Here is a 25,848-nt window from a genome sequence, read left to right as displayed (position 1 = left end):
ATAAAATAGAGTGCCTACTGTGTACCTCCATCCACCACCAATCCATCCAGCATGAGGGCCTGTGGAATGCTGGGCACTGCAAGGGGCTCTAGGGACACTGAGAGGGGCCAAACCACAGTGGGCCCTGCCTTCATGGAACAGCCTTATGAATTCGGGGAAACATGACCGAAGTGTGATGATGTCCATCATTCCTATGGGCACCCAGCCTCTGAATCCCCTTTCTCCCTCACTAACAGAACCAGATCCCAGCCTCCAGTGCAGCTACACCCAAGCCCCACCTGGGCTCAGCCACAGAGTAGGCTGCCCCAAATCTACTCCAGCTGCCTAAATGCAGTGGGCCACCCTAACCCGGCAACACTGGGGCCACAGTGGGCAGTGGCGGTGCCTGCCTAGGAGCAGTGACATCCAGGGCCTGGGACATTCTCACCAGATCTGCCCTACACTGGAGTCTGGATGTGCTCCCAGCAGCAATGGCCTGGCTCCTCCCAGGGAGTCAGAAAACTTTGAAACAGACTCTTCGTATATGCAAATGGCCTCATGCCCAGGACCAGATGGCACAGGGAGGTTTCTGGACATACACACATTCATGCAGCTGAATTCGTATCCAGGCAGAGTGCTTCCCTATCCCAACCAACCCAGGGAAGTGAGAGTGTCACTGCTTTTAGGGGAGGGAGCCAGGGCAGGCTCATGGCAGGGGCAAGTACTCATTCTACTTGACCAAGGTCTTCCTGAGTGCCTGCAACAGCTATTAAGTGTTCCAGTTGCTTTCCGAGTAGGAATTAATCCTCAGTCCCCCCACAGAGAGAGACTCTGAGGCACTGAAACTAAGTGAATGGCACCAGTAGTTCCAAAGCAGGAACCCCGAGCTGCCTATCATGTTACTACCATTTCACAGAATCAAGAAGGAATCTCCTGTTGTAAACCCTTGAGCCAGGTACATTCTGAAATTCAGAATTCCCTGGATTTTACAAGTCATAGAATACCTATATTATGCTAAGACCCCAGCAGGGCCTGGACCTGTTTTTTTATTGCTTTCTGGATCTGGAAAGTGTGCGAACTAAAGAGACCATACAAGTGAAGCCACTTGCTGAGGTGGTGTATCACGTGCTACCCACCACCCCAGGAGGGAGAGGGCAGGATGAAGAGACTAGGGGGGAAAGGGAGGAGAGAATGGGTGGGGGAAACTGTAACCTTAGAAGTGTTACAGTTGCCTAGCTGGGCATGGCTCAGTGGCTGAGCATCGACCTAGGATCCAGGAGATCATGGCTCAATTCCCAGTCAGGGCACATGCCTGGGTTGTGGGCTCGATCCCCAGTCAGGGGCGTGCAGGAGGCAGCCGATCAATGACTCTCTCATCATTGATGTTTCTCTCTCTCCCTCTCCCTTCTTCTCTCTGAAGTCAATAAAGATATATTTAAAAAAAAAAAAAAAAAAGAAAAAAAGTGTTACAGAAAACACTGGTGATGGCAAAACCTTCTGGGGGCGGGGAGGAGGGGGAGGGGGAGGGGGGAGGAGAGGTTCACCTAAACCTAATGAATAACTCAGCGAAGTGTCAGCTATTAGCCAATGCAGGGCCACACAGCTGGGTCTACAGGCTCCTGACCCATGGCCACCTCCCTGGTCTCCTGGCTTCTACCCAACCCCCTTCACACACACACACACCCCAAAGGTTCTATTAAAACTTGGTCCAGGAGGCCCCACCCTGCAGGTGGTCTCTCCACCTTCTCCAGTCTCACCTCTGACCCTCCGGCCTCCACCTCCAGATTCCCCACTCCAGTAACACTGGCTTTTTTCTGTTCCTCAGAAGCACCTCATTCACTCTCTCCCTCCGCTTCCAACACTCTGCACATCCTTCCGACTGCTCCTCACCTGGCTAACTCCTGTGATTTCTTTAGACCCCATGGCCCTTCCTCCAAGAAGCTACCTCTGCTCTGCCCTCCCGCATACACTGCATGAGCTCTTCCTAGTCACAGTCCGGGGCACTGTGACTTATTAGAATTGTTTGCTGTGTGTCTCCCTCACCCGACTGTGACCTCCACGGAGGCAGGGACTGGGCGTGTCTTCTTCCCTGACCCCACACCTGGCATGGCCTCTCCTTGCTAAATGAATGGCTGGTCACAGGGTCAGAGCTGCACATTCAGCCATGATGTACTGAACACCCACCACATTCTAGGCACTATGTAGCACAGTAAGAACTCAGGCCAAGGGCCAAAACAAGAAACCCAAGCTGAGGACAGAGGAATGACACTTTCAGGACTCCTGTCTGAACCACAGTGAACCCCTTCCTGAGTGCTTACTGGGCGGGCCCTTGACTTGGTTTGTTTGTTTACACGTACACACATACACACACACTCTTCCACTGCCTTACTCAAGACTATCTGCTGAGTCCCTGCTGTGCTCCAGAGCTGCATGCTCTTTCTGGGGCTCCGGATGGTGCCATAGCCAGCCTACAGATCTCTGAGGAAGGGCCCTTGTCCTGGAACAGACTGGATTAACTACACCAAACAGCTTTCTCCCAAATACCACCACGGGTATGAGGAAAAACCTCATTCCTCTGCCATTTGTCCAGCACCCAAGCCCTCCTGTGCACCAGACTGAAGTCACAGAGGTGACTCACACACAGTCTTTGCCCTTGAAGAGGGAAATATGATGCGGACACAAATAAAGAGTTGAAGGCGGAAAGAATGAGGGCAGCCTGCCTGAGTTTGAGTGTGCAAAGGGCCTGGCAGCAGGCACTCATGCCACAGTACCATCAACCAGGTTGTGTTCTGCCAGGGCAGAGGGCTAGAGTAGGGGCAGGGGGCATTCTACTGAGGGGGACTAAGGTTCAGGGAGGAGCTGAAACTTGTCCAAAGTCATTGGCTGGTATCTGGAGAAGCTGGGGCTAACACTTTCAGTTTAGAATCTTGATGCCCTTCAAGCCTCTCAGGCTGGTGGGCCAAGACATGCTGATTTAGTTTCAGCTCAGAGAGGTTAGGCAACTTGCTCACAGTCACCCAGCTTGCAACAGATGGGATCAGGCCTTATGTATTTCCCACGCCCAATCAGGGACGGCTGGGGCACTCACCTTGAGGCCTGAGGGACAGCAGGGCTCTGATAGCAGACACACTGGGGCGGGCCTGGGGAATATGGGTGCTCACACAACAAAGGCAGGCAGCACGCGAAAGGTTGGGGGCTGTGGGTAGGGGCGGACTGGCGATGACAGGAAAAGCAGGGAGACACCTACTGATCACTCACTATGGGCTTTTATCTTTTTTTTAAATTGAATTTATTAGGAAGACACTGGTTATTAAAATTATAAAGGTTTCAGGGGTACACTTCCATAATCCATTACCTGTATATTGTACTGTGTGCTCACCACCCCAAACCAAGTCTCCTTCAGTCACCGTTTATCCCCCCTTCACCATCTCCTCCCTCCCTCCCACCCCCTTTTCCTCTGGCATCGCCATACTGCTGTCTATGAGATTCTGGTTTTGCTTTTGTTTAATCCCTTCACCTTTTTCACGCACAGACTGTTACTTTACTTAATCCTCACCATCACCCTATGAGGAGGTACTGTTGTCAGCTGCATTTTATAGAGAGAAAAATCACACCCAGAGTCACACGGCAGAGTACTAATGCCCAAAGTAGGTGAGGTTGGGCCCAGATGGAAATCCAGGCAAAAGCATCAAAGCTGCGCCCCCATGACCCCATTCCCCACTCGCCAGCAACACCACCGCTTGTGCTCAAACAAGCTGAAATTTCTTTCTTCTTTTTAATCCTCACCTAAGGATATGTTGGTGGTTTTTTTTAACTGGTATTTAGAGAGAAAGGAGAGAGAAACATGGATTGGTCACCTCCCGCATGCACCACAAGCAGGGAGAGAATCCGCAATCCAGGTATGTGCCCCAATTGGGAATCAAACCCACAAACTTTCGGTGTACTGGACGATGCTCCAACCGAGCCACTGGGCGAGGGCTCAAAAGAGTTGAATTTTAACCGAGGGCCTCTCTCTACCACTGACAGGTTCATTTCTACTTGTCCAACCAGTTTCGAGGACTAGACGTGCAGCCCAGGTTTCAATGAGAACAAAGAGTAAAGCACTTCCACTCTCGCTGAGCCCAACTTTAGAACACCATGGCCACCTGCCTCCACTGCCCCCTCCAACCCCTCCCAAGCTCAGGTGGCTGCATGTTTGGGCCCCTTCACCTTGCAGACACCTCCACTCCACACCAGGAGCTCCTGGTGGGCAATACCCCCCCTCCACACACACACACTCCAAGACTGACTCTCCGGGGCTGAAGGTCAGGAAGTGGGGAATGAGTCATTGGCAGGACGAGAGGGAAGGGGAGACAAGCCTTCCAGACTGTGGCCAATGTCACATGCTCTCCAACACCTGCCTTGCAAGCCCCACGTCTCCCCGCAGTGTGCAGCTGGGACTAGGAAGACAGCTGAGCCTTGGGTCATTCTTGCAGTTTGATCTGGAAGGGTTCCTGGTACAAGTCTGGCCTTGGCCCACAGAAGAGCTGGAACCACAGGCCTGCCACCACAGGGTGGGGTGAGGTAGGGTAGGGTGCAGCCAGCTAGCCCCTCCTCTGCTGGTGCCCACTTCCACCCCCTCCTCCCCCAAGAGCAGATTGCACACATGCCCAGCCTGGTAGTACTGAGGCAGCCTCTGCCACTCACAGTTTCCACCCTACCTCCTCCCCAAGCTTCATTTTCCATCCACATTCAACCGAGGTTCATCCTATCCACTCAGACATCCTGGGTGGTCAGCAGGGCAGGGATCACTATTTCACAGATGAGGAAACAAGCAAGCTCAGCAAGAACGAGTGCCTTGCTGGAGGCCTGGAAGCACGCTCTGGCTAGACGGGTCCCAGGTCTGGCCAGGCCTCACCCTTTCAGGACGGCTGCACACACGCCCACCTTAACTGCTGCATGTTCTTCAAGGGGCCAAGGACAGACAGAGTCTGCTCTCCCACTCTGGTAGGGGAGAGAGAGACCACCAATGCAAAAACAAACATGGCAGATAACATCAGATGGCCAAAGGTAAGATGGAGAAAATAAGCAGGCCCTGGAGTTGGGGTAGGCAGGGCCACTATGTAAGATGGGAGCCAGGAAAGGCCTCTGCATTCTGGGAGGCCTGGGGACCCTCCCTCCTCCGTAAGATCTCACCTCCAGATAGCCCCCAACTCTGGCAGGGACTGATAGGGCTCTCGCCCTCAGGCAGACACCCCCAGGGCTCCCAGCCAGCTAGGCCACCACTCTAGTCAAAGTCCCAGCCCTCCTCCACCCCAGCCAGGGGCTCTGTCAGGGCTCCGGAGCTCTCCTGCCAGGGCAAGGCTCTGCTGAGCAGGTAACCTGTGCTGGGGCCCCAATTCCTCTAGGGCTGCTCCTGCATCTCCTGGCCCAGGCAACTTCTCCATCTCTACAATGGAAGAACAGCTTCAGAACGACCTCTCTCCCAATTCAGACACACCAGCTCCTCCCTCACCCTTGGCCTTGGAATTGGGTCACCACAGTAGGCCCCAGAATGTCTCCTCCATCACCCTTCCCACTAGGTCCACAGCTCAAATGACACCCTCTGTGCTTTCCCACGGCTTACGGACCAACTCCAAGAAATCTGCTTCTTCCTCCAAGACCAACCGACTCTTCCCTGCAGTCCCCAGCCAAGACCTTTTGGCCTCTCAACTAGTTAACCCCTTGGCCCAACTTTCCTCTCTACAGTCTGGCAAGCCTCCACCTCCCTCAGTCCCAGGCCAGTCAACAATGCCACTGTCCTTCCCAAGCACAGAAGCTAGACACCTGCTCCTCAGCTTTGACAGGCCCTCCAATTTCCTGTCCTGCAAATCCCATTGTCCAAACTCACCCACTTCATCAATGACCCCTTCCCTGCCTGGGGCCCAAGATCACCCAACCCCTTCACTGCCAGGCCAACTTCTCAAGCCCTCTCCCCAGCTGAGACAGACCAACTCTTCCAGCCCATAAATGAACCTATTTCTCCATGTCATCACTTCTCCACCTGAGACCCACTGACTCCTCCCAAGTGTGAATCCTGACCAGTCCATGCAGTCCCTCTCTAAACTCCCAGGAATGAATGAGACTCCTCCAGCCTGCAAGAGATCATCACCTCCACTACTCACTTAGCACAGACCAGTCAGCAACCAGACTCTCACTGACTCTTGTCTTGACATCCTTCCTTCCCCTCAAACTCCTTCACTGCTCTCTAAGACTGCCCACGAAACACACACACACACACACACACAAACACACACAATACAAACAAACAAACATGATTCTGCCTGGATAACAGCACCTACTGTTTAAGTGACAGGAACTTACAAAGGCTATCTTATTTAATCCTCACTACCTCATGATAGAAATTAGCACCATTTACACAGAGAGAGAAACAGGAGGCTCCGAGAAGCATGGCTAACTCAAAGCCAGACAGCTGGTTACACACAGCTGCTCCTCTTCTGAGAACCTACAGGCCAGAAATTTTACCCCACCTTGTGCCAAACGCTCCAACTGCCCCGCCACGACCCTCTAGCTCACAGACTATCTTCCCTTCCCCTTGCCCTTGGTCCACTGACTCCCATCTCTGCCACTCTCCTGGAAGCTTGCGAAGCAGACACATCCAGGCCCCAATCCTCTAGAATGACCACTAAAATTACCAGTATCACCTAACATCACTCCTAAAATGGCCAATAATAACTACAACTTCATCAAGGCTCGTCCTGGTCAATCACTTTTCACACATAATCTGATTTAGTTCTCCCTTAAACCCTGTGGCATGGGTATTATCACCCACTTTACAGATGGGGAAACTGAGGCTCAGAGGAATAACGTTACCAGCCTGAGGTCATAAAGTGGGTAAATGGGAGTCAGGGTTTGAACTGGAGTGTCTGCTCTTCATCACTCTGCTCTGCCTCTCCAGGTCTTTCCCCCTTCCTGCTCTGAGCTCTCTGGACCAAATACCATGCTACAGCCAGGACCCATTCTGACTCTTCCCTTCCTCAGCCACAGTCACCCAAGTCCTCCGCCTAGAACCCAAGAACCTGGCTGGCTCCCAATGCCAGGAACCTTAAATTAACCCCTGTCTCTTTAACAGCAACTAGCCAAACTGGCATTTATGGTGGGCTCCCTGTGTGTTCAGCTTCCGGTTACCATGTTTCTCACTCTAACATCAAAGCCAACAATTCCTCCACTGCCCACAGACTAGCAACAGTCTCTCCTCTTTCCCCAGGGCCAACAGACCAAATTCTACACAGCCAGGGCCAGTCTGCTCCCTCTTTGCGGGTCTCCACCCCAGCAAGACTGACAGACTTCTCTAACACAGAAATGGACTCAAGGCAGCTGTCCATCAAAGGAGCAGCTTTCCACCTTTCCAGCCCTATGGTCAAAACATACTCCCCTCCAGCTAGCTGTCTTTCAGTTCCAACGCTAACCTGACTCCCTCCAGGGACCTATAATCCATGGACTTATTTCCTCTCCCGACAGCTCAAGCCACCCAACTTCTTCAATGTCCTCACCTTCTACTGATCAACCACTCCAATTCCCCAACTCTTTCTCAGGAGGGGAAAAAAAGACCCTTCTATAACCAGGCCCCAAAGTTCCTCTGCTCCTGAATGGCTGACAATGTTCTGCTTCCCATTTTGGGGGGAGCCAGAGGCATGAAGTAACTTTTCTTCTTAATGCTAAGATCTAACACCTCCTCTGACTATCTCACCCACCCCCAAATTAACCACGACCCTTGCTCCTTTTCTGGGAGTTTACCTTGACTCCCTTTTCCCAACCCCATGATTTACCGACTCTTCTACAACCACCGTCCAGATTTAGTTCTCTCCCTTTTTTCAGGCACCCCTTGTCCCCAGACTTGTAGACCAGGAACTTAACCTCTTTCCATTGCCATGGGCCCATCAGCCTTCTCCAACTGCCCTTTCAGAGCCAATGCTGACCATTCTTCCTCCCCTGATAGGTCTCTCTACCCTTCCTTCTCTGGGGGGGAGTATGAACTCAAAGGCTGAAGCCCTCCCAATCCCCCAAGCCATCAAACTTTCTTTTAATTACTCATCGTTTTAAATTCTAAAACGATCACATTCTGCGTCCCTTGAGGCGGGGCTGGGGGTGGGCATAAACGAGCTACTTTTCTCCTTCCCAACCCAACAGCCATCCCCTCTCTAACACTCTCCAGCTCTTAACTGACCACTGTCTCCTTAAATCACCATTAGGTGCAACTTACTGAGCATCACCTCCGTGCTGGGCGTTGCACCGACTCGAGAGACCCCCACGAGCCCGCCCTCGGTCCCCGGTTGTAGTTACCGTGTCTCCAAGGGTCTTTGGGCTCCACCGCTCCGGACACAATATCCTCGTCGGAGGGGAACGTGACGCGCTTGGCCGCAGCCTTGAGGCGCCCGTCGGCCGGGGACGATGCGGGACTGGGAGACTGGGCCTCGGCGGGGGCCTCCTCGGCGTCGCCGTCCGCGCCCGGCCCGGGCGGCGCCTCCTGCGGCGGGATCTCCATCGCCGCCGCCGCCGCCGCCTGCTCAAGGGGGTCCCGGGGACATGCCCCGGGCCCCGGACTTGTCTCTCCGGGCCCGCCCGCCGTCCCGGGGCATGGGCTCCGCCGCTTTTTCAGGCGCCGCCTCCGTCCGCTTTCCTGGTCGTCGTAGTCGTCGCCGCCGGGAGCCCGAGCGCGCCTCCCCCGAGCTTCGAGCCCGCCAGCTTGTTCGCAGCCGCACTTTCGTTAAAGGCCGGCGAGCCCACCGCGTACTAAGCAAAGCAGAAAATCAATGTGAGCTACCTGCAGGTAGAGTGGCCTCGCGGGTTGCTGAAGTGAGGGAACAAAAGGCAGCAAGAGCCGCGGGAAAAAGAAACGTGAGCACTGAATCCGCAGAGCCCGAACTGCAGAGCATGACGCGCGGGGCGTGATGGACGCCGTCTCCCAGAGCAGCGCGCAAGCGCGAACCCGAGCCGCCCCCACCCCCCTTCCCGCCTCCAGCCAGATAACTGTGGTTCGGGCTCGCACACATTCGTCACGAGCTCAGGCACTGCAGCAGGGAGGGGAGCTGATAGAAATAAGATCATGTGCTTGGCTGGGCTATGAGAGAAGTAAAGGGGTGGAGAACTTCAAAGGTGATAGGAGCTGTTCAGGTGATGAGTTCAGGTGATGGATACTGACAGAGGGACCCTCGACCTGGAGACCAAGCTTATGCCCCCTCGCTAGTCTCTAGCCTTCCATTTGCAGAATGCAGTTTCATCAATACTCTATCTGGATAACGTTATATAAAATACAATTTAAATTTAGAAACCAAAATAAGTATAAGCCCATGAGTATCATAGCCTTGATTTTAAAAGGGGGTGGGGGTGGGCGAAGGAAGGAATCCAAAAGCAGGGATGAATCTGCCAACCAAAATACCAAGCGGTAGGGCAGGTAGACCCAGCCAGGAGCCAACCACCACGAGCTCAAGCCACGCCCCCTCACGCCTTCCCACGCTCTCCCCTCCCCCGCCCCGGCTCAATCCAATCACTTAACATTCGCCCCCCCACTCTCGCCAGCCCACCAAGCAACTCAGGAGGGAAAGGCGGGGCTAAAACCAAAAGACGGTGACTTGGGGGAGGAGCGAGCGACGTCGTTGCCAAGGCAACTGGAGAGCTAGGCCGCGGATTCGCCAGAGGTGGCGTTGTGAATGGACTTGTGGAAGCTGAGACTTGACACGTGTCTTCGACAACATCAGCCGCCGCACTTCCGTGGCTTAAGAGGAACGTTCAAATCTCATGTACAGAGTGAATGGTATCCTCGCTTACATTCTGAAGTTGATGGGATTACAAAGGGGGCAGAAATTACTTTTTTAACGAATCTGCTAGTGACGGGGCGAAGTGAAGCAAGTGATATGGACGGCCATGCCACACAGCCGGAGCGAAATCTAGACGAGGTGAAGCTTCACCCTAACCCCTAACGCCCAGCCTTTTCTCAATGGCGCCGCGCACAGGGCCAGACCCTTCCCCACGGGGGCCAGGGGAGCGAATCTACGGTGGTGTGTGGGCCGCATCACCCAGGCAGGAGCGCACAGCCATGTAAGCAAGAGCGATGCCCGTCCCTTTCCTATGTACATCCCCGCCCACCCAATAATCTAGTCCAAATCATCCAAGCCTGGTACCCACGTCAGGTCGCTCCAGCCGTTCCGAGACTAGGGGCAGTCCAATCCACACACCTTTATCCAAGTTCCTCCCAGCCTTATGTGCCCTCCCTCTCCTTGGCCTAGCTCCAAGGGATTCAGTCCTTGGACAGCTACCCTCCCACCTCCTAAATCTGGCTTCATCCCTGTGGAGTACACTTAAAAAAACAACAACAAAAAAACAAGAGTCGGATTTTCCTGGAATAATAATTGGTTCTTTGGCAGAAGGGTAGTATTGGGGAATTTCTTCAGAGTGGCTGAACTTTGCAACTTCTATAATAAACAATTTTCCACTCTGCAATTTGCCTGCCTTTATTCCCACTGCCCTCTCCCCACCCTCCCTCACCCTCAGCCTTCAGGAACTGGACCAAGACCCACATTTCTGTAGAGTTTGGAGTTCTGTGAAGTAGAGCATTCCTTTCAATGGGATCTAGAACTCATAGGGTTGCAGAATTTTACTGACTAGACCATTAAGTTCTGAAGAAGTCATAGTTGCTTGGAGCTTGGCTCAAAAGTCCAAGGGAGTTCTGAACTCTGTGAGGTCCAGAGATCCAGAACAGTTGGAGGCCTGGGAATCTGTTGCCAGGCCTAAGGCAGAAGGTAGCCACAATGTCTTTATAGCCTGAAGGTATATGCAATAATATCACTACACCTGAGCAGTGCCTCAGCCTGCACACCTATCGGAGTCTGCAGCTGCAACACGTAGAAGTTGGCCACGTCCACGTCGGTGGCTCCAAAGTGAGCTGTCACATGCACACCCTCATGCAAGGTGAAGTTGACCTGGCGGCCCACCATGGCCAGCAGGCTGCGGAGGTAGCGCTCCCGGAGGATAGCTCGGGCCTGCTGTTCCTGGGATTCCCGGCATTCGTGAACTGCAAGAGACTCCTGGGTTTCAGGAACCTCTGGCTTCAGAGGGGCCCTACGTCCATCAGGGGCAAAGCCTCGGCTCAAGCCGTCAGGGCCCCGGGGGAGCCGAAGCACAGGCACAGGACTGGTCAGTGGAGTCTGCATTGTCCAGGCTGTTGGGTGAAGAAGAGCAGGGAGCCATTACAAAGGGAGGGGTGATAACAGGAAGAGGGAGGAATGGGAACACAGGCTTACCTACCGAATCTCAATTCAACCTGTCCCAAACCAACCTCCTGATTCCCCCTCCTAAAACCTGCACCTTCCCTCCACCAGTCCCCGCTTTCCAGGATACCTACATAGTCTTAAAGTGTCTCTTCAAAAGATATTCATTGTAAAGAGTAACTTTATGGTGGAGAAACATGGCAGACAGACACTTTCACTTAGGCATCAAACCTAATATGTGCAGCAATGAGACAGACACCATGTGCCTCCTGATGTGATGTATTAAGAAGGACAGGACACAGGTGTGTGGATTACCTGAATCTAATTATGAGGGACAATTATGTCTAATCAATCTAATAAAATTGAAGAGCATTATACCAAAATAATTAGCCTGGGAGGCATATTTGAGCTCTGCCTCCAGTCTCCTTGCCAGTCCACCCCACAATAAAGCTTTTTATTAAAAAAAAAGAAAAAAAAAAGAGCCTGGATTCTTCAAAAACATCAAGGTCATAAAAGATAAAGAAAAGCTGAGGGAAAGCCCTGGCCGGGTAGCTCAGCTGGTTAGAGTCGTCCAGGTACACCAACGTTGCAGGTGTGATACCCGGTCAGGGCACATAAAAGAAGCAACCAATAATGTATAAATAAGTGGAACAACAAATCGATGTTTCTCTCTCTCTTCCTCTCTCTCTCTAAAATCAATAAATTAAAAAAGAAAAGCTGAGGGGAAATATATATATGTATGTATATCTATCTCCTTTCCCCCTTCCGTGACCACTTTGTCAAAGCTTTATCTGCCGCTCATCCCTGTCAGCTTCATCATTCTTTGCAGCACAGACCCTCCTAGACACGATCTCGTATATTGTTCTGCTTGTGGCCCTCCCCTACAAGTCAGCTTCTTCCCCATAGGTGCCCCCACCCCTCTATGCATCCTCAGCTCCTGGAACGCTGAATGGCACTGGGACCACACCCAGATCCAATGAATGGAGTGGAGATTAAGCTCCAGGCCTGCTTAGCTAGGTGACCTCAAGCAAGAGGCAGTTTCCTCTTCCATTGTATGGAGAAATAGCACCAATTGCCACCTCTGCTTACTATCAGGATTCAACAGGCTCCTGCAGACAGAACCTGATACATACCAGGTTCTCATTAAAAGCTAGTTACAGTTATTAGTATTGTGTGACTTGGGGTAAATTGCTTAACTGCTCTGTGCCTTGGTTTCCCCATCTGTAAAGCAAGAATAATAAACGGACCTACCTCCCAGGGTTTTCAATGGGACTGAATGACCTAATAAATGTACAATGTTTAGCACTCTCCCGGAACATAGCAAGCACCACCATGATGCTGATTGCATATGGGGCTTTGGGGACAGAAAGAGAAGAGAGGACCTACAGTTCAGGCAGTTGCACTACTCTCTGTGGCTCAGTCGCCTCCTCTCTAAACTGACTGATTAACTGGGGACCCACTACCACCCAGCTCTCCCGTGCACCAGGTCTGGTTCCTCCAGTACTGCAGCTAGGAAGAATAGTTCAACAGCTGGAGGCTGGGCTCGGCCACAGTGAAGGTTTCCCAGGCAGCTGCAGATTTGAAACAATTCTGTCTGCAGAAGGCTCAAAATGACCCCCTGCAGACTAGAGTATCTCTAAGTACAAATCCCTTCAGACCCCAGAAAGTCTGTTCCTCTCTGTAGTGAAATGAATCTTTGAAGGTATTCTAAACCACTTTTCATGAAGCAGTGAATATTCAGAGCTGAATCTGAACCCTTTGCAAAAAGCTTATCCCTGTAACACATGCCATACTATACAAACGTCTGCTTTCGTCAGTCCTTAACACCCACCTCTCTGAATGTTCATGAATTTCTATTTCAGGATAATTATTTTATACACACCAGCAGCAGCATACAAATAAAATATGTAGTATAAAAAATAAATAAAGTGATTAACTGAGGTGACTGACAAATATTAGGCACCCAGTGTCCTGTCCCGGGGTCATTCAGGGTCCAGAAGTGATGGAGATTGTCTTTTTTCTGTGAGGCTCTTCCTGTTTCTGCAGCTCAACCGCAAGCTCCTCGCAAGACAGGGCCTTGCGAGAAATGGGCCAAGGCTGCGGACCAGGGTTTCTCAGCCTCCTTGCTATTGACTTGGGCTGGATCATTCTTTGTTGTGTTGTGGGGGGCTGTCCTGAGCATAGGGGTAGGATTTTAACAGCATCCCTGGCTTCTACTCATTTGATGCCAGTAGCGCCCCAAGTTGTGACAACCCAAACTGTCTCCATTGGTGAATAGCATGGTATGAGATTTACATGTCAATGAAGCCATTAAAAAAAAAAAAGGTCTCCACATATTGCCAAATGTCCCCTGGGGACACACAAAAAATAGTCTCTAGTTGAGAACCACTGACAAATAGGTGGGAAAGGGGGGATAAAGGTTGCTACTGAGTATGTGACATAGACAAACAGCCTCACTGAGAACCTGAGAAACGCAAATTCAAGCTCCACGGCTATAGGATTCCAAACCTCCCAGGTCAGGAAGATTGAAAGGGCTGTTAAAGCTTTGACTTGGCGCAGCCGCGGAGGAACTTCAAATCCCTTACCCGGGCGTCGATTAGGACAGCCTTAAAGAAGAAGAAGGAGGCATCTGGACAGAACCCAGGCAACTGCTAACCCAGTCATTACATCCTTAGCCCAGGAAGAACCCCAGCCGGGAGACTGAGTTGTCTGCCTTTCTGTGCCCTTTGAATTCCGACTCATGTATTTGTATAACCTCTTCAAGTACATTTTAAATTCTAATTTTCAAAAGGGCTGTATTGTAATGCTTCCATGGCCCTTAAAAAATGTTAGATTCCCCTCAGGGATTGAACTCCCTCTCTTAACCTTACAGTCACCCACTCCCAAACCTTTCTGTCCCTGACCCAGACCTTTGCCAGGCCCCTGTGGAACTAGCCACCAAGTCCCATTGGGGCCTAATCTATTCCTCATTAGCATAAGTCAGTCAATTTCTCTGTAAAGGGCCCAATGGTAAATATTTTAGGCTTCCTAGTCCATAGGGTCTCTGTCATACTACTCAACTCTGCTATAGTAGCAGGAAAACTATAAATAAAACATAGACAATGAACACGACTATGCGCCAATAAAACCTTACTTACTGGGAAACTGAATTTTGAATTTTATATGCTTTCACATGCCACAAAACATTTTTTAAGTCTGCCAACCACTTAAAAATGTAAAACTCACTCTTGGCTTGACCACGCAAGAAGGGGGGGGGGGGTCCATAGCTTTCCACCTGGGAGGGGGGATAGGATGTGGACTGGGGGAGACCAGTGGGTCCTAGCCCCAGATTCACTACCAGAGATCTGGGAAGGTCACTGCAACTCTACCAGCAGCCTCTGTGAAATTAAGCATAAAAAAGATCTCCTAGAGTTTTGGGAGAAGGAGGATTTCTGGGGGGAGGTTGGTGATCACACAGATAAAGGACATTCCAGTGTCCAGACTTCTCACTTTCTCTGCTACCCACATTCAGTCCATCAGTAAAGCTTGTCAGCTTCACCTTCAAAAAAGCATCCAGGGCCTGGCTGGTTTGCTCAGTAGGTAGAGTGTTGACCTGAGTACCGAAGCATAGGAGGTTCGAGTCCCTGTCAAGGGCACATACCTAGGTTGCAGGTTCAATCCTCAGGCCCCGATCGGGGTACGTGCGGAAAGCAACAAATACATACCTCTCTCTCTCATCAATGTCTCTCTCTTTCTCTCTCCCTTCCTTCCACTCTCTCTAAAAAAATAAAAAATAAATCAATGGAAAAAATATCCTCGGTGGGGATTAACAAAAAAACCACACAAAACAAACAAACAAAATGCATCCCGAGTCGGGCATTTCCTTATTCTCCCACTCTGCCTCCTCCTTCTGGCCACCAGCATCTCCCCACACAGCTGTCAGAGAGATCCTGTTAGAACTTAGTCCGATCACATCCCTCCCCTGCTCAGAGCCCTCCCCTGCTCCTGCCTCACCCACAGCTCTCACCTCTCTGACCTCACCTCTCACCCCTCTACCCTTTGCTCACTGTTGGTCCTCGAGCATGTGAAGCACATTCCTGCCTCAGGGCCTTTGCACATGCTGCCTAGAACCCTCTTGTTGCCTAGAACCACCTCCCAGATGGGACACATATGCATTTCCAGAGACCTGGTTCACTTTCCTCACCCACTTCACTCAGGTCACTGTTCCAACGCCCCCTTCGCAGGGGGACAAACAGTAGCCCTTTCACCCCACATTATCTTTCTTCCATAGCACCATCGCCTCCTGATAAAGTGTATTTATTCCACTGTACTTGCTTTCCTATGCGCCATCTCTTCTGCCACAGAACATAGCCTTTGAGAAAAGGGACATGTCCGATCACTTCACGACTCCATGCCCAGCCCCACTTAGGGCCTGGCACAGGGGGCGATCTGTAAATATTCACAGATGGAATGTAAAGATTCACCCACCACATTACCTGCGTGCCTCCTCTGTGCCCACGCCATGCTGGGTGCTGCTGGGGACACAGCCATGACTGGAACAGCCCTGGCCCTGCCCTCATGGCCTCACAGTTCAGTGAGTGACACAGACGTGTCTCTAGACAATGATGACCCAGAGTAGGCAGGGCTGCAATGAAGGAGCCCCAGGGCCTCAGGAGCCCAGAGGGAGCACCTGGCTCAGCCTTGGGGCAAGAGGTGGTTTCCAGAAAGCAGGGTGCTCAAGGGATATCTCTCTGATAAGGTCACCTGTGAGCACAGACCTAAATGAAATAGGGAATGGAGCCATGTAGAGATCTGGAGGGAAAGTTTTCCAGTCAGCGGGAATAGCAAATGCAAAGACCAAGGAAGGGAGACTCCGAGGCTTAGCAAGGAGGCCAGCATGGAAGAGGTGGAGGCAGAGGTGGGGGCAGAGGCAGAACGTTCAGGGGTCCTGAGGATCCTGGTGAGAACTTGGGCCTATACTGACGTCTTGGTGAGACGGGAGCCATGGAAGGTTCTGAGCAGAGGAAGGACAGGACCTGACTTTGGTTTTCACAGGATCGCTCTGCCTGCTACAGGGAGAAGAGGGGGACAGAGTAGGGGGACCGTGGGGGACAGAGTAGAAGCAGGGAGCCCAGTGAGGAAGGCACAACAGTGGTCCAGGTGGATGACGGTGGGGGTTCCAGAAGTGGTCAGGTTAGGGTATGTTTTGAAAGTTGAGAACCCTCACTATTTATTTGCTGTTTGCTGATAGACTGAGAGAAAAAGCAGAGCCATGGAAGGTTCCCAGGTTTTTGCCTGACCTGGAAGACCACAGTAAATAGGATTAACTGGATGTATTTGCATTTTCTAACCTATCTGAGCACAGCCTCAGAAAGTGGGATTAAGGGGGTACTTACATTTTCTAACCTATCTGACCACACTGCACTCCAAACTTGGTCAAGGGTCACCAGTTCCCAGGGTTTTCCGACAACCTAAGTTAACACTTGAGTGTTTTAAGAGAACCACCCTAGTCTCTAAAATTAGTACTTATTAAGCAAGTGGCCAAACGACTTGGCCACTTAAATTAAATCCCTGGATAAAACAAAATTCAGGGTGGGCCAGTGCAGGGCCTTGTTCTCACTACTGGGGGGTGAGGGGTAACAAACAGATTTGGTCATACTAGTGTAATCCCCATTTTCCTGAAAAGGAAACTGGAGCTGGGAGATGTCCAATCATTTGCTGGGTGACAGCTGGTGAGTGGCAGGAAAAGGGAGCAAACCCGGGTGAGTCTGACAACAGAGAGGAGCTATCACCCCTGCCCTGTACAGAAGGGCAGATTTTTTTCAGCCAGCACAGGGGAGCCCTTGGAGGTTTAGAGCCAAGGTGTGACCTGGGAAGAAACTGGTCTGATTATCCCCAAGAATGTGGCTGTAGAAAAGAGGGCAGTCCCCAGCCCTGCCCTGGCAGAACCCACACACCCAAAGCCAGGAGAAGCTGAGACACCCCCCAAACATCCAGGTGTGCTGAAAGTGGAAGCCATCTGAAGAAAGTGCAAGGGCTGGAGCAGGCTGTGGAGAACTCTGAAGGTAAGAAGACGGACAGAAAGTACCTGATGATGGAAGAGTATTTGACCAAAGAGCTACTGGCTCTGGATTTGGTAGATCCTGAAGGAAGAGCTGATGTCCGTCAGGCCAGGAGAGATGAAGTCAGGAAGGTTCAGACCATCCTGGAAAATCTTGAACAGAAAGCAATAGATTCCCAGGTCAAGTCCAGTTTATGAACTCCAGCCCAGCTCCCTTGAAAGTGCTCAGCCACTGAAGGAAACCATGGGTGCCATGGCAGCAGACAAGAGTAAGAAAAGTGCCAGAAATAGGGAAGATCCCAAAACTGAAACCCAATAGCAAGATGCCACAGCAGCAGCCACTCCAAACCCTGGCAGCACAACAGACACAGCTGGTGACCCAGCAGCACCACAGTCTCAATAAAAAGACTCGGTGAAGGAGCTGATTATGTGCGTTAGGAAATTCTAAATTGCATGCATTTCAGGGACTTTAAATCAGTTGGTTTTTACTATTCATAGCCACTTGGTACATAGTAACCTGGAGGGAGGCAAAACAGTAAAAGGGCTAAAAGGAAAACGATGCTTTTCTTCAGAATTCGTATCCTGCACAATAAAGAAGTTGCTTGTTTCAAAAGTTTAACAACATTGCTTGCAGTTTCGGGGCCCTCTCTGCATGGGCACCATGGGCTGGCCATGGTTGTCAGTGCTCTTCCTGTAGCTCTGGACTGCAGTTTTTTGGGGTGTAGATGGGAAGTCGATTTCCCATCACATAAAAGGATACCTAACTTTAGGTAGAATAAAATGTGTAAGGAGCCATAGTTATATCTGTATGTAGGATGGCTTTACCTATACATTTTTAAAAAGTAAAAAAAAAGTAATAATACAGAACAACAAAAAAAAAGGAACTGGCTTGAGAAAGGTCACCGAGGCTGTGCCCAAGAAGGCAAAAAGCAGGCATTATCCACTCTCCCTGATGACCAGACCTACAGTCCTTTATCTTTTTGGTTTCCAAGCCAAGGATTTCCTGCTGGAAGGTTTCAGGAACAACGTCCAAACCCGTTCCCACTTCCTGAAAAACTAATTGGTTTGACTCCAGAGCCCATCACTGGGATCAATGGCACCGGCAGGAGATTCACAGATCTCACTCCTTGGGCCCTCAGTACTCACTTTCAAGAAAATGGGAATGGATCAGATCTGCAGACAAATGTTTAGCCAACCCTTCAATTAACCAGGGCAGGGAACTAGCTGAGTTCCCAGGTCAACAACGAGGCCCCCAGACATAGTTAACCAAGGTGACGACACGTCCACACACACCCCATGAGCGGCCCCATCTGTATGCATATTGGTTCAATGGGGCCTTCCCAGAAAGTCCTTCCCCTCCCCTCCACCCCCTGGGCAGGTCAGTTTCCTTCCCATTCCTCCCTGACCACCCACCGCTCTCCAATTCTTATACTAAGTAGGTCCTCCCGGCCCCCAGGCGTCCACTCCCGCCTCCGCCCAGGGCTGGACCTTCCCACCTCCCAGATCGGATTAGGCCGGCGTTTCCACCCCGGCAACGGCGGGGGTCTGCTGATTGCCGCCGTTATTACTGTTATCGTCATGGTTATTATTTTCCACGCCCCCCAGCTCCCCACCTCACCCCCGGCGCGGGAACATCCCCGCTCCTGCGTTCCAACCAGAGTCCGCGGTGCAGCCGTGCGCGGACCCGACCGTCACCGCAGCCAGCGCGGCGAGCGCGGACCTGCCTCCTCCCGCCACTCCGGGCTTGCCCGCGGGCGGACGTCCCGGGCCAGGGCCGGGGAGAGGGAAGGCGCTCGCCAGCCACCACCAACACCCCGAACTCACCGCGGTCTGCGCGGCGGCGCCCCCACTTCCGCCGGCGTCCCGGCTGCAGAGGCCCGGGCGGGCGGCGAGCCGCGCAGCCCACGTTCCGCCGCCGCGCCGCCGCCCCACGTGGTCCGGGCGGGCTCGCGGGCCTGCGAGCGGCACAGCCTGGCGCTGGCGGCGTGGTCGGGCGCTTCCATCTCACCCACCGTCGGCGAGGCGGGGGCGTCCAGGATGCTCGTCTTATGGTAGAAGAGATCGAGGCTCAAAGGGGGGTTAAAGGCAGAGCTTAGCCTTTGACCCCTCCCCCACGTCCCCCTGCACGTGCACACTCCTACCCCCCTCCTCCAGTCCTACCTCCCCTACTTGAAACCTTGAGATCATGCTCTAAGCAGCCAGGCACCAGGAAAAAGCCTTGGAGAGCAGCAGCTAGGAAGAAGCGGAGGCAGCCGTTTTGTCCCGCAGTCCCTCCCTCAGTCCCATTTCACAAAGGAGGAAACTGAGGCCCTGAAACGTTGACCGGCAGTCTCCAGGTGCTGTGGAGCCTCGCTGCTCTGGGCTCAGACAGAATTCACTTCTTCCACACGGTTTCACGAAGGCAGGGACTTTGTGGCCCTGCTTCCCACTAGATCCCCAAGGCCTAACTGGCACAGTTAGGTCCCCCTGCCAATATCTATTGAAAAAAATGTGTATTGCAGGGGCTCAATACATATTTGTTGACCAAACTATGAAGGAATAGGGGCTGTATTATGAACAAGACAGACTGGGCTCCTGCTCTCTCATAACTGCATTGTAGGGTGGCTGGGAGGGCAGAATAGGGTATATACATGAGCAAATACATCAACAAGATCCCTCGGGGCTTGATGGTGATCTAAAAGGATAAAATAAAGGCAGTGGCAGGGTTGGTGAGCTTCTTTAATTGGGTGGTCAGAAGGTGGCAGTGAAAAAACCAACCCAGGTAACATCTGGGGAAGCTGAGGCCCAGGAGGGAACTGGGGGCAGATGGAGGTAATGGAGTTTAACTGTAAGGCCTTCAGCAGAGTGGGGCTACTGGTTCCTTTGTCAAGGCCACCCTTGGCCCTGGGCTCCCAGGAGGACAATTCAGCCAAGACAGAGACCTGAATAACAGTATGAGGAACCCCAAGGCCAGGAGCAGAACTGGGGATTAGTACTCAGTGCTGAGCTGGGAACTCTGGGAGAGGACAGGCTCCAGCCTGGACCTCAGGGGGCTTTTATGGGGTGGGGGGAAGGGAGAGGACAGTCAAGAAACCGTTCAGTATCATGATGTGGTTGGTGTCAGGAAGAAAAGAAAGCTTGTAAGGGTTGGAGGGTGGGGCAGGGTGTCGATGCCACTTCAAAGGTGATCTGAGAGCTGCTTTGAGGAGGGAAGTTTAAGGAGGCCCAAGTGCAAGGGAGGTAAGACAGTTAGTTGGCTATTTGGCTTTCATGGATATTCCAGGAGTTGAGAACAGAGTAGATGTGTATGATCGCAGTCGTTCTCCTCTCAAATCCCTCCCAAGGCTTGTGGTCAAAAGATCCTCTTGCAGCTGACCCCATTTTCTCACAGAATTCAATCACCACCACGGCACCCCCCAAACCCCATCCCCCTCCTCCCCATTGTTATTCTTGAACAGAGACTGGCTGACTCCCTCACCTCCCTCAGGTCTCAACTCCACCATACCCTTCCTAGTGTGGGGAGAAAATTGAGTGCCCCCACCAGCCTGTCACCCTTCCTAGCTTTGTTTGGCTCCAGATGACACTTGTCACCCTGGAAGACACTCTGTATTTTACATAGTTATCTTTTTTTTTTTTTTTTTAATATATCTTTATTAATTTCAGAGAGGGGAAGGGAGAGGGGGAGAGAGAGAAACATCAATGGTGAGAGAATCATTGATCGGCTGCCTCCTACAGGCCCCTGACTGGGGATCGAGGCCTCAACCCAGGCATGTGCCCTGACCAGGAATCGAATCCAATCTCCTGGATCCTAGGTCGATGCTCAACCGCTGAGCCACACCCGCTGGGCTGCATAGTTATCTTGTTGAGAGTCATCTCCCCAGCCAGTAAACTGGGGCAGACCAAGGATTATTGTCTGTTCGGTTCACTGCAGTACCCCCAGTGCTTAGAACAGGACCTGGTGCACAGTAGGCCCTCAATAAATGTTTGCCCAGTGAATTTTTATTGTTATGCATTTACTGAAAGAGTGCAGGTTACTGATAAGCCCCTAGTTAGAAACGTGGCCCCTACCATTTTCTGGCTCGGGGGTGTTTGTGGGGATCCTGTACCTCAGTTTCACCAGCCCTAAAACAGGATCTGAAGAAGCTGTGTCTAAGCGTGTCATTAAGGTGTGGTCACTAAGCCAAACGGGGTGGGCCCGGCCCGGATGGAGCTTGGCCTCCAGCAGGGCCCTGCCGACCGCCCCATCCACTCCCTGAGGCCCCGCCCAGTGGGCGGAGCCACTGGCCGAGCCAGCACGTGTAAAAGTTCGCGGCCAGTCGCTGCAGTCAGTCACTCACCTGAGCGTCCTGCCCGCGGCGCACACGGCTCGCGCGCCTTCCGCCGCCAGCCCGCCAGCTCGCCAGCCCGTCCCGGCCGCAACCCATGTCCCGCCGTAAGGCCGGCTGCGCGCCCCGCCGAGTAGACCCCGCGCGCTCAGCCAGCTCAGACGACGAGACGGAGATGCGGGACCTGGTCATCGACGTGAAGCCCGAGCCAAATACGTGGCCCCTACAGGCCCCGGGGCTGCAGCCCTATTCTTCAAAGGAAGTGCCCGCGCCCGGGCGGTTCGAGGGCGAAACCCGCTACTCCCCCGGCCTGGTGCTCGCCGGCGGTTCCCTCCACGCCCTCGGCTCGCGGAACCAATGGACTCCTTGGACTTCTCTGATCGCGGATCCTCACGGTAAGGTCCCCCTGTACCGGGCCCCACTACCCTCCCCTTTCACTCTCCGGTGCGACGCTCTCCTCCGGGCACCGCTCCACGTCCCCTGCCCCCTGCCCCCTGCCCCTGCCATATTTCCCTAGCTGGGCCCTGGCCCCCTTCTCACCTCTGGGTTTCCCCTCTCCCTCGGAACCCTCAGCCCCGCTCTGGCCCCACCCCACGTTCACTACCCGCTTCCTCCCTGCAGACCGCCAGCCCTGGACCGACGAACACCCAGATATGTTGACCTGCGGCCGCTGCCTGCAGACCTTCCCGCTGAAGGCCATCACTACTTTCATGGACCATAAGAAGCTGGGCTGTCAGCTCCACAGAGGCCCCAGCCCTTCCTCCGGCTCAGGTGAGTAAAGCTGGGATGCAGCCCCCTCTCAAGTTCAAAGGCCCGGCTTCCTGTGGGAGAAGGGGCTGAGCTGGACAGGCGGGGCAGTGAGCACTACTTCCCCTTTCTGGCTCCCCTTCGGGTGCAGCATAGGCGTGGCCAGGGCCTGCCCTGTCCTAGGGCTGGGACTAGTGGTGGTGAAGGGGGGTGGGGGTGGGGCTGGGCAGGGAAGGAGGGTGGCCCACAGGGTGTGGCCAGCCCCAGAAGACTGGTCCGGGGATTTGCCACACACGCCCCCCAATCTAGTTTCACTTCTCCTTCCCCTTGGCCAGAAATAACTGGCCAGGTGGCTGGACCAGTGTGGCAGTAGGGGGGACCCTGGGGAGGACAGTGGCCTGGGGGAGGGGCGGCCTGAGGCCAGCTGGAAGGGAGGTGTTGTCCCCCTCTCCCCTGGAATCTCCCAGCTCTGCTTGCTGGGAAGCCCCTGGTTTTAGTCAGGTCCTCCTGCCTGGGAGTCTGGGTTCCTTCTCTTGGGATGGAATTAAACCCTTAACATGGTACTAGATTCATGGTGAGCTTTTGGTCAGTTCTGGCTATGGGGCTTATTCAAACCAAGGATTTCTAGCCCCCAGCCTATGTGCTCCTGGGATTTTTGCAGAGGGCTGGGCCACAGGGAGGGTCCTGTAGTGAAAGGAAGAGCTGTGATTGAATCAGCTGCAGAGTGGGAGCAGGGAGGAGCTGTGATGGAATTATTGGAACAAAGCACTGAGACTCTTGCAGGATTGTAGGCTCAGCCCAGCTAATGTTTACTGAGAGCTTACATGGGCCCACCTCTCAGTTGTTCCCCATTCGAGGTCACGACTACCCTAAAAGGGAGAGGATCCCCATATTCTAGCAAATGTGGGAACAGGTTCAAAGAGGGGTATTTCTTTTTTTCCTTTTTTTTTTTTAATCCTCACCCGAGGATATTTTTTTCCATTGCTTTTCAGAGAGTGGAAGGGAGGGAGGGAGAGACATCGATGTGAGAGAGACATGTCAATCAGTTGTCTCTCATACACACCCCGACCTGGGTAACCTGAAACCTGGGTATGTACCCTGACTGGGAATCAAACCAGCAACCTTTCAATGCACAGGACTATGCTCAACCTACTGAGCCACACCAGCCAGGGCCAAGAAGGGTATTTCTTGCCTAAGGTCCCACAGCTAGGAAGGAGAGCCAGGCCAGGTGGACCCTCTGCAGCCCCAACTGCACTCTTGACCTTGGTGTTGCATTGGGAAATCCAAGACTTCGAAAACCAAGCCTTTGAAAAATAAAGGCAAGTGGATCTATTAAGTTCCTGACTGATAGTACCTGGGGGGTCTAGAGAAAATGTCCAATTTGAAGGGCTCTCAACTGGGGGTCATGTAAAGGGCAAGGAACCTAAATCACTACCCCCCCCACCTCTGCAGGTAGCTGCTAGACCTCCCCCATCTAGGCCTTGACCCCCTCTTCTGTAATGGAAACCAGGAGCTTGGGGCCTGACAGAAAACCCACTCAATAATCGAAAGCAGTTTTTATTAAACCATTAACTTTTAAAAACCTGTTCTCCCACTACCCAGGTTTCTGGATTGAAACCCCAAGCCTACCCCTTCCTTCCAAGCTGTATGACCTTGGTGAAATGTCTCTTTGCCTCCGTTTTCCTGTCTGGAAAATGAAGGTCTTTTCTCAAAGGAAAGTTGAGAGTGAGCTGAGGCATGGCCTGGCACCTAGCACACTGATTTTGGTCACCTCTTCAGCAAGGCCTTCCGAATCCCCCAATATGGAATAGCATTCCCCCCATTCCTCACTCTACTTTAACTTTTCACTTTTTCTCAAAGATTTTTTCTTTTTTTAAAATTGACTTGGAGAGGAGAGGGAAACTCGATTTGCTGAACCACTTATTTATGCATTCATTGGTTGCTTCTTGTATGTACCCTGACCGGGGATGGAACCTGCAAACTTGGTGTATGGGGACGACACTATCCAATTGAGCTACCTGGTCAGGCTTTGCGAAGATTTTCAAACACACAGAAAGAAGCCTCATTCCCCCATTTTCCTTGCTGCTTGTCCATCCACCCACCTCCCTGAACATCAGCTTCCTGAGGGCAGGGAGTTTCCCTGTCTTCTTACTGTTCTTGGGCCCTGGAACAGCCTTTCCCACAGAATGTGTACAACTGGCAGCTGTGACCTGCAACCACTATGCCTCTTACCCATCACACTGACACCCAGCCCATCTCTCTGCAGAACTTGAGAACCTGAAGATCTTGGTTTGCCTCCGCTGTGGCCGACAATTCACCAAGCCCTGGAAACTGCTGCGCCACGCCCAGTGGGACCATGGACTGTCCATCTACCAGACAGAACCTGAGGCCCCGGAGACCCCACTGCTGGGCCTGGCAGAAGTGGCCGCAGCCATGTCAGCAGTGGTAGGACCAGAAGTGGAGGCCAAGGGCTCCAGGGTGAGTAGCCTCCCCCGGCGGAGCCCCACCTGCCCTGTGTGCATGAAGACCCTCAGCTCCTTCAGCAACCTCAAGGTACACATGAGATCACACACGGGCGAGCGGCCCTATGCCTGCGACCAGTGTCCCTATGCCTGTGCCCAGAGCAGCAAGCTCAACCGCCACAAGAAGACCCACCAGCAGCTGCAGCCTCAGAGCCCCTCCACGACTGATGCCAGTCAGGAACAGGCCTCAGCCGCCCCTCCAGAGCCAGCTGCCCATGCCGCTGCCCCAGCCAGCACCCTCCTGTGCAGCCGTGAAGGGGCTGGAGCCGCTGCCACGGCAGGTGTGCAGGAACCTGGGGCTCCGGGTGGTGGGGCTCAGGCCGGCCCTGGCGGGGACGGTTGGGGAGTTGCCATCAAGGAAGAGAGAACCGACTCTGCTCAGAGTCCAGAGAAGTTGCCCAAGAAGACGTCAAAGTCATCGGGCAAGAGCCATGGGCCCGGGGGCAGCTGTGAGTTCTGCGGGAAGCATTTCACCAACAGCAGCAACCTGACAGTGCACCGGCGCTCACACACGGGGGAGCGGCCCTACACCTGCGAGCTCTGCCCCTACGCCTGTGCCCAGAGCAGCAAGCTCAACCGCCACCGCCGCATGCATGGCCTGGGGCCCGGCGGTGCCCGCTTCGAGTGCCCCCACTGCCGTGTGCCCTTTGGCCTGCGTGCCACCCTGGACAAACACTTGCGGCAGAAGCATCCCAAGGCAGGTGGGGAGGCCTGAGTGGCAGGAATGCCCTCCCTCCCTGCTGTCCCTGGTACCACTGCCACCATGTCTGCTAACCTTGTCCTGCTGTGAATAAACCCTCCCTCCCTCTAGTTACACACGTGTGGACTTTGCTTTCTCGGGGCATCTGAGGTGGGGCAGGAGGCTTCCCCTCCTTGGGGTGGACGGCTGGACAGACCGGTTTGGAATGAGGGGGTGAGGGGGAAAGGCCAGCCCCCAGTGCCTGTGGCACAGCAAGACTGGCACAGAAAGCCGTGCTCCCGGTTCCCGGTGTGGGCGAGGGCAGGGAGAG

General features: G+C 53.0%; 3 protein-coding genes across 9 annotated transcripts in view; 1 reads left to right on the top strand and 2 right to left on the bottom strand.

The window, feature by feature from the left end:
- The window catches only part of PPP1R37 (protein phosphatase 1 regulatory subunit 37), a 35,625-nt gene extending 27,122 nt beyond the window's left edge, over nucleotides 1–8,503 (bottom strand). For both annotated transcript variants that reach the window (XM_016212553.2, XM_087826765.1), the window contains exon 1: nucleotides 8,302–8,503. In XM_016212553.2, coding sequence (XP_016068039.2) covers nucleotides 8,302–8,503 — 202 coding nt within the window. The remainder of the gene's footprint in view (nucleotides 1–8,301) is intronic.
- A 1,755-nt stretch (nucleotides 8,504–10,258) lies between these two features.
- GEMIN7 (gem nuclear organelle associated protein 7) lies at nucleotides 10,259–19,175 on the bottom strand. 6 transcript variants are annotated; one of them, XM_087826763.1, is made up of 3 exons: nucleotides 19,090–19,123; nucleotides 17,293–17,418; nucleotides 10,262–11,176 (listed from the first exon to the last, which is right to left on the bottom strand). In XM_087826763.1, the coding sequence occupies exon 3, from the start codon at nucleotides 11,166–11,168 to the stop codon at nucleotides 10,773–10,775; it is 396 nt and encodes a 131-aa protein (XP_087682889.1). In that variant the 5' UTR covers nucleotides 11,169–11,176; nucleotides 17,293–17,418; nucleotides 19,090–19,123; the 3' UTR covers nucleotides 10,262–10,772. The 6 variants fall into 6 exon arrangements, with proteins under 6 accessions (XP_087682890.1, XP_016068103.1, XP_016068102.1 ...); XM_016212615.2 differs by lacking the exon at nucleotides 19,090–19,123 and adding an exon at nucleotides 18,879–19,069; XM_016212613.2 differs by lacking the exon at nucleotides 19,090–19,123 and adding an exon at nucleotides 18,884–19,068.
- A 2,491-nt stretch (nucleotides 19,176–21,666) lies between these two features.
- On the top strand, nucleotides 21,667–25,553 carry ZNF296 (zinc finger protein 296). The gene is made up of 3 exons (XM_016212587.2): nucleotides 21,667–21,964; nucleotides 22,191–22,340; nucleotides 24,583–25,553. Exons 1-3 carry the CDS (start codon nucleotides 21,667–21,669, stop codon nucleotides 25,551–25,553), a joined length of 1,419 nt encoding a protein of 472 aa, XP_016068073.1.
- Nucleotides 25,554–25,848: the final 295 nt, after the last annotated feature.

This window comes from Miniopterus natalensis, chromosome 18 (genome assembly GCF_054644295.1).
Source record: "Miniopterus natalensis isolate mMinNat1 chromosome 18, mMinNat1.hap1, whole genome shotgun sequence".
Taxonomy (NCBI): domain Eukaryota; kingdom Metazoa; phylum Chordata; class Mammalia; order Chiroptera; family Miniopteridae; genus Miniopterus; species Miniopterus natalensis.
Note: the sequence above shows the minus strand (reverse complement) of the source record. Positions and strands in the feature narration are given on the sequence as shown.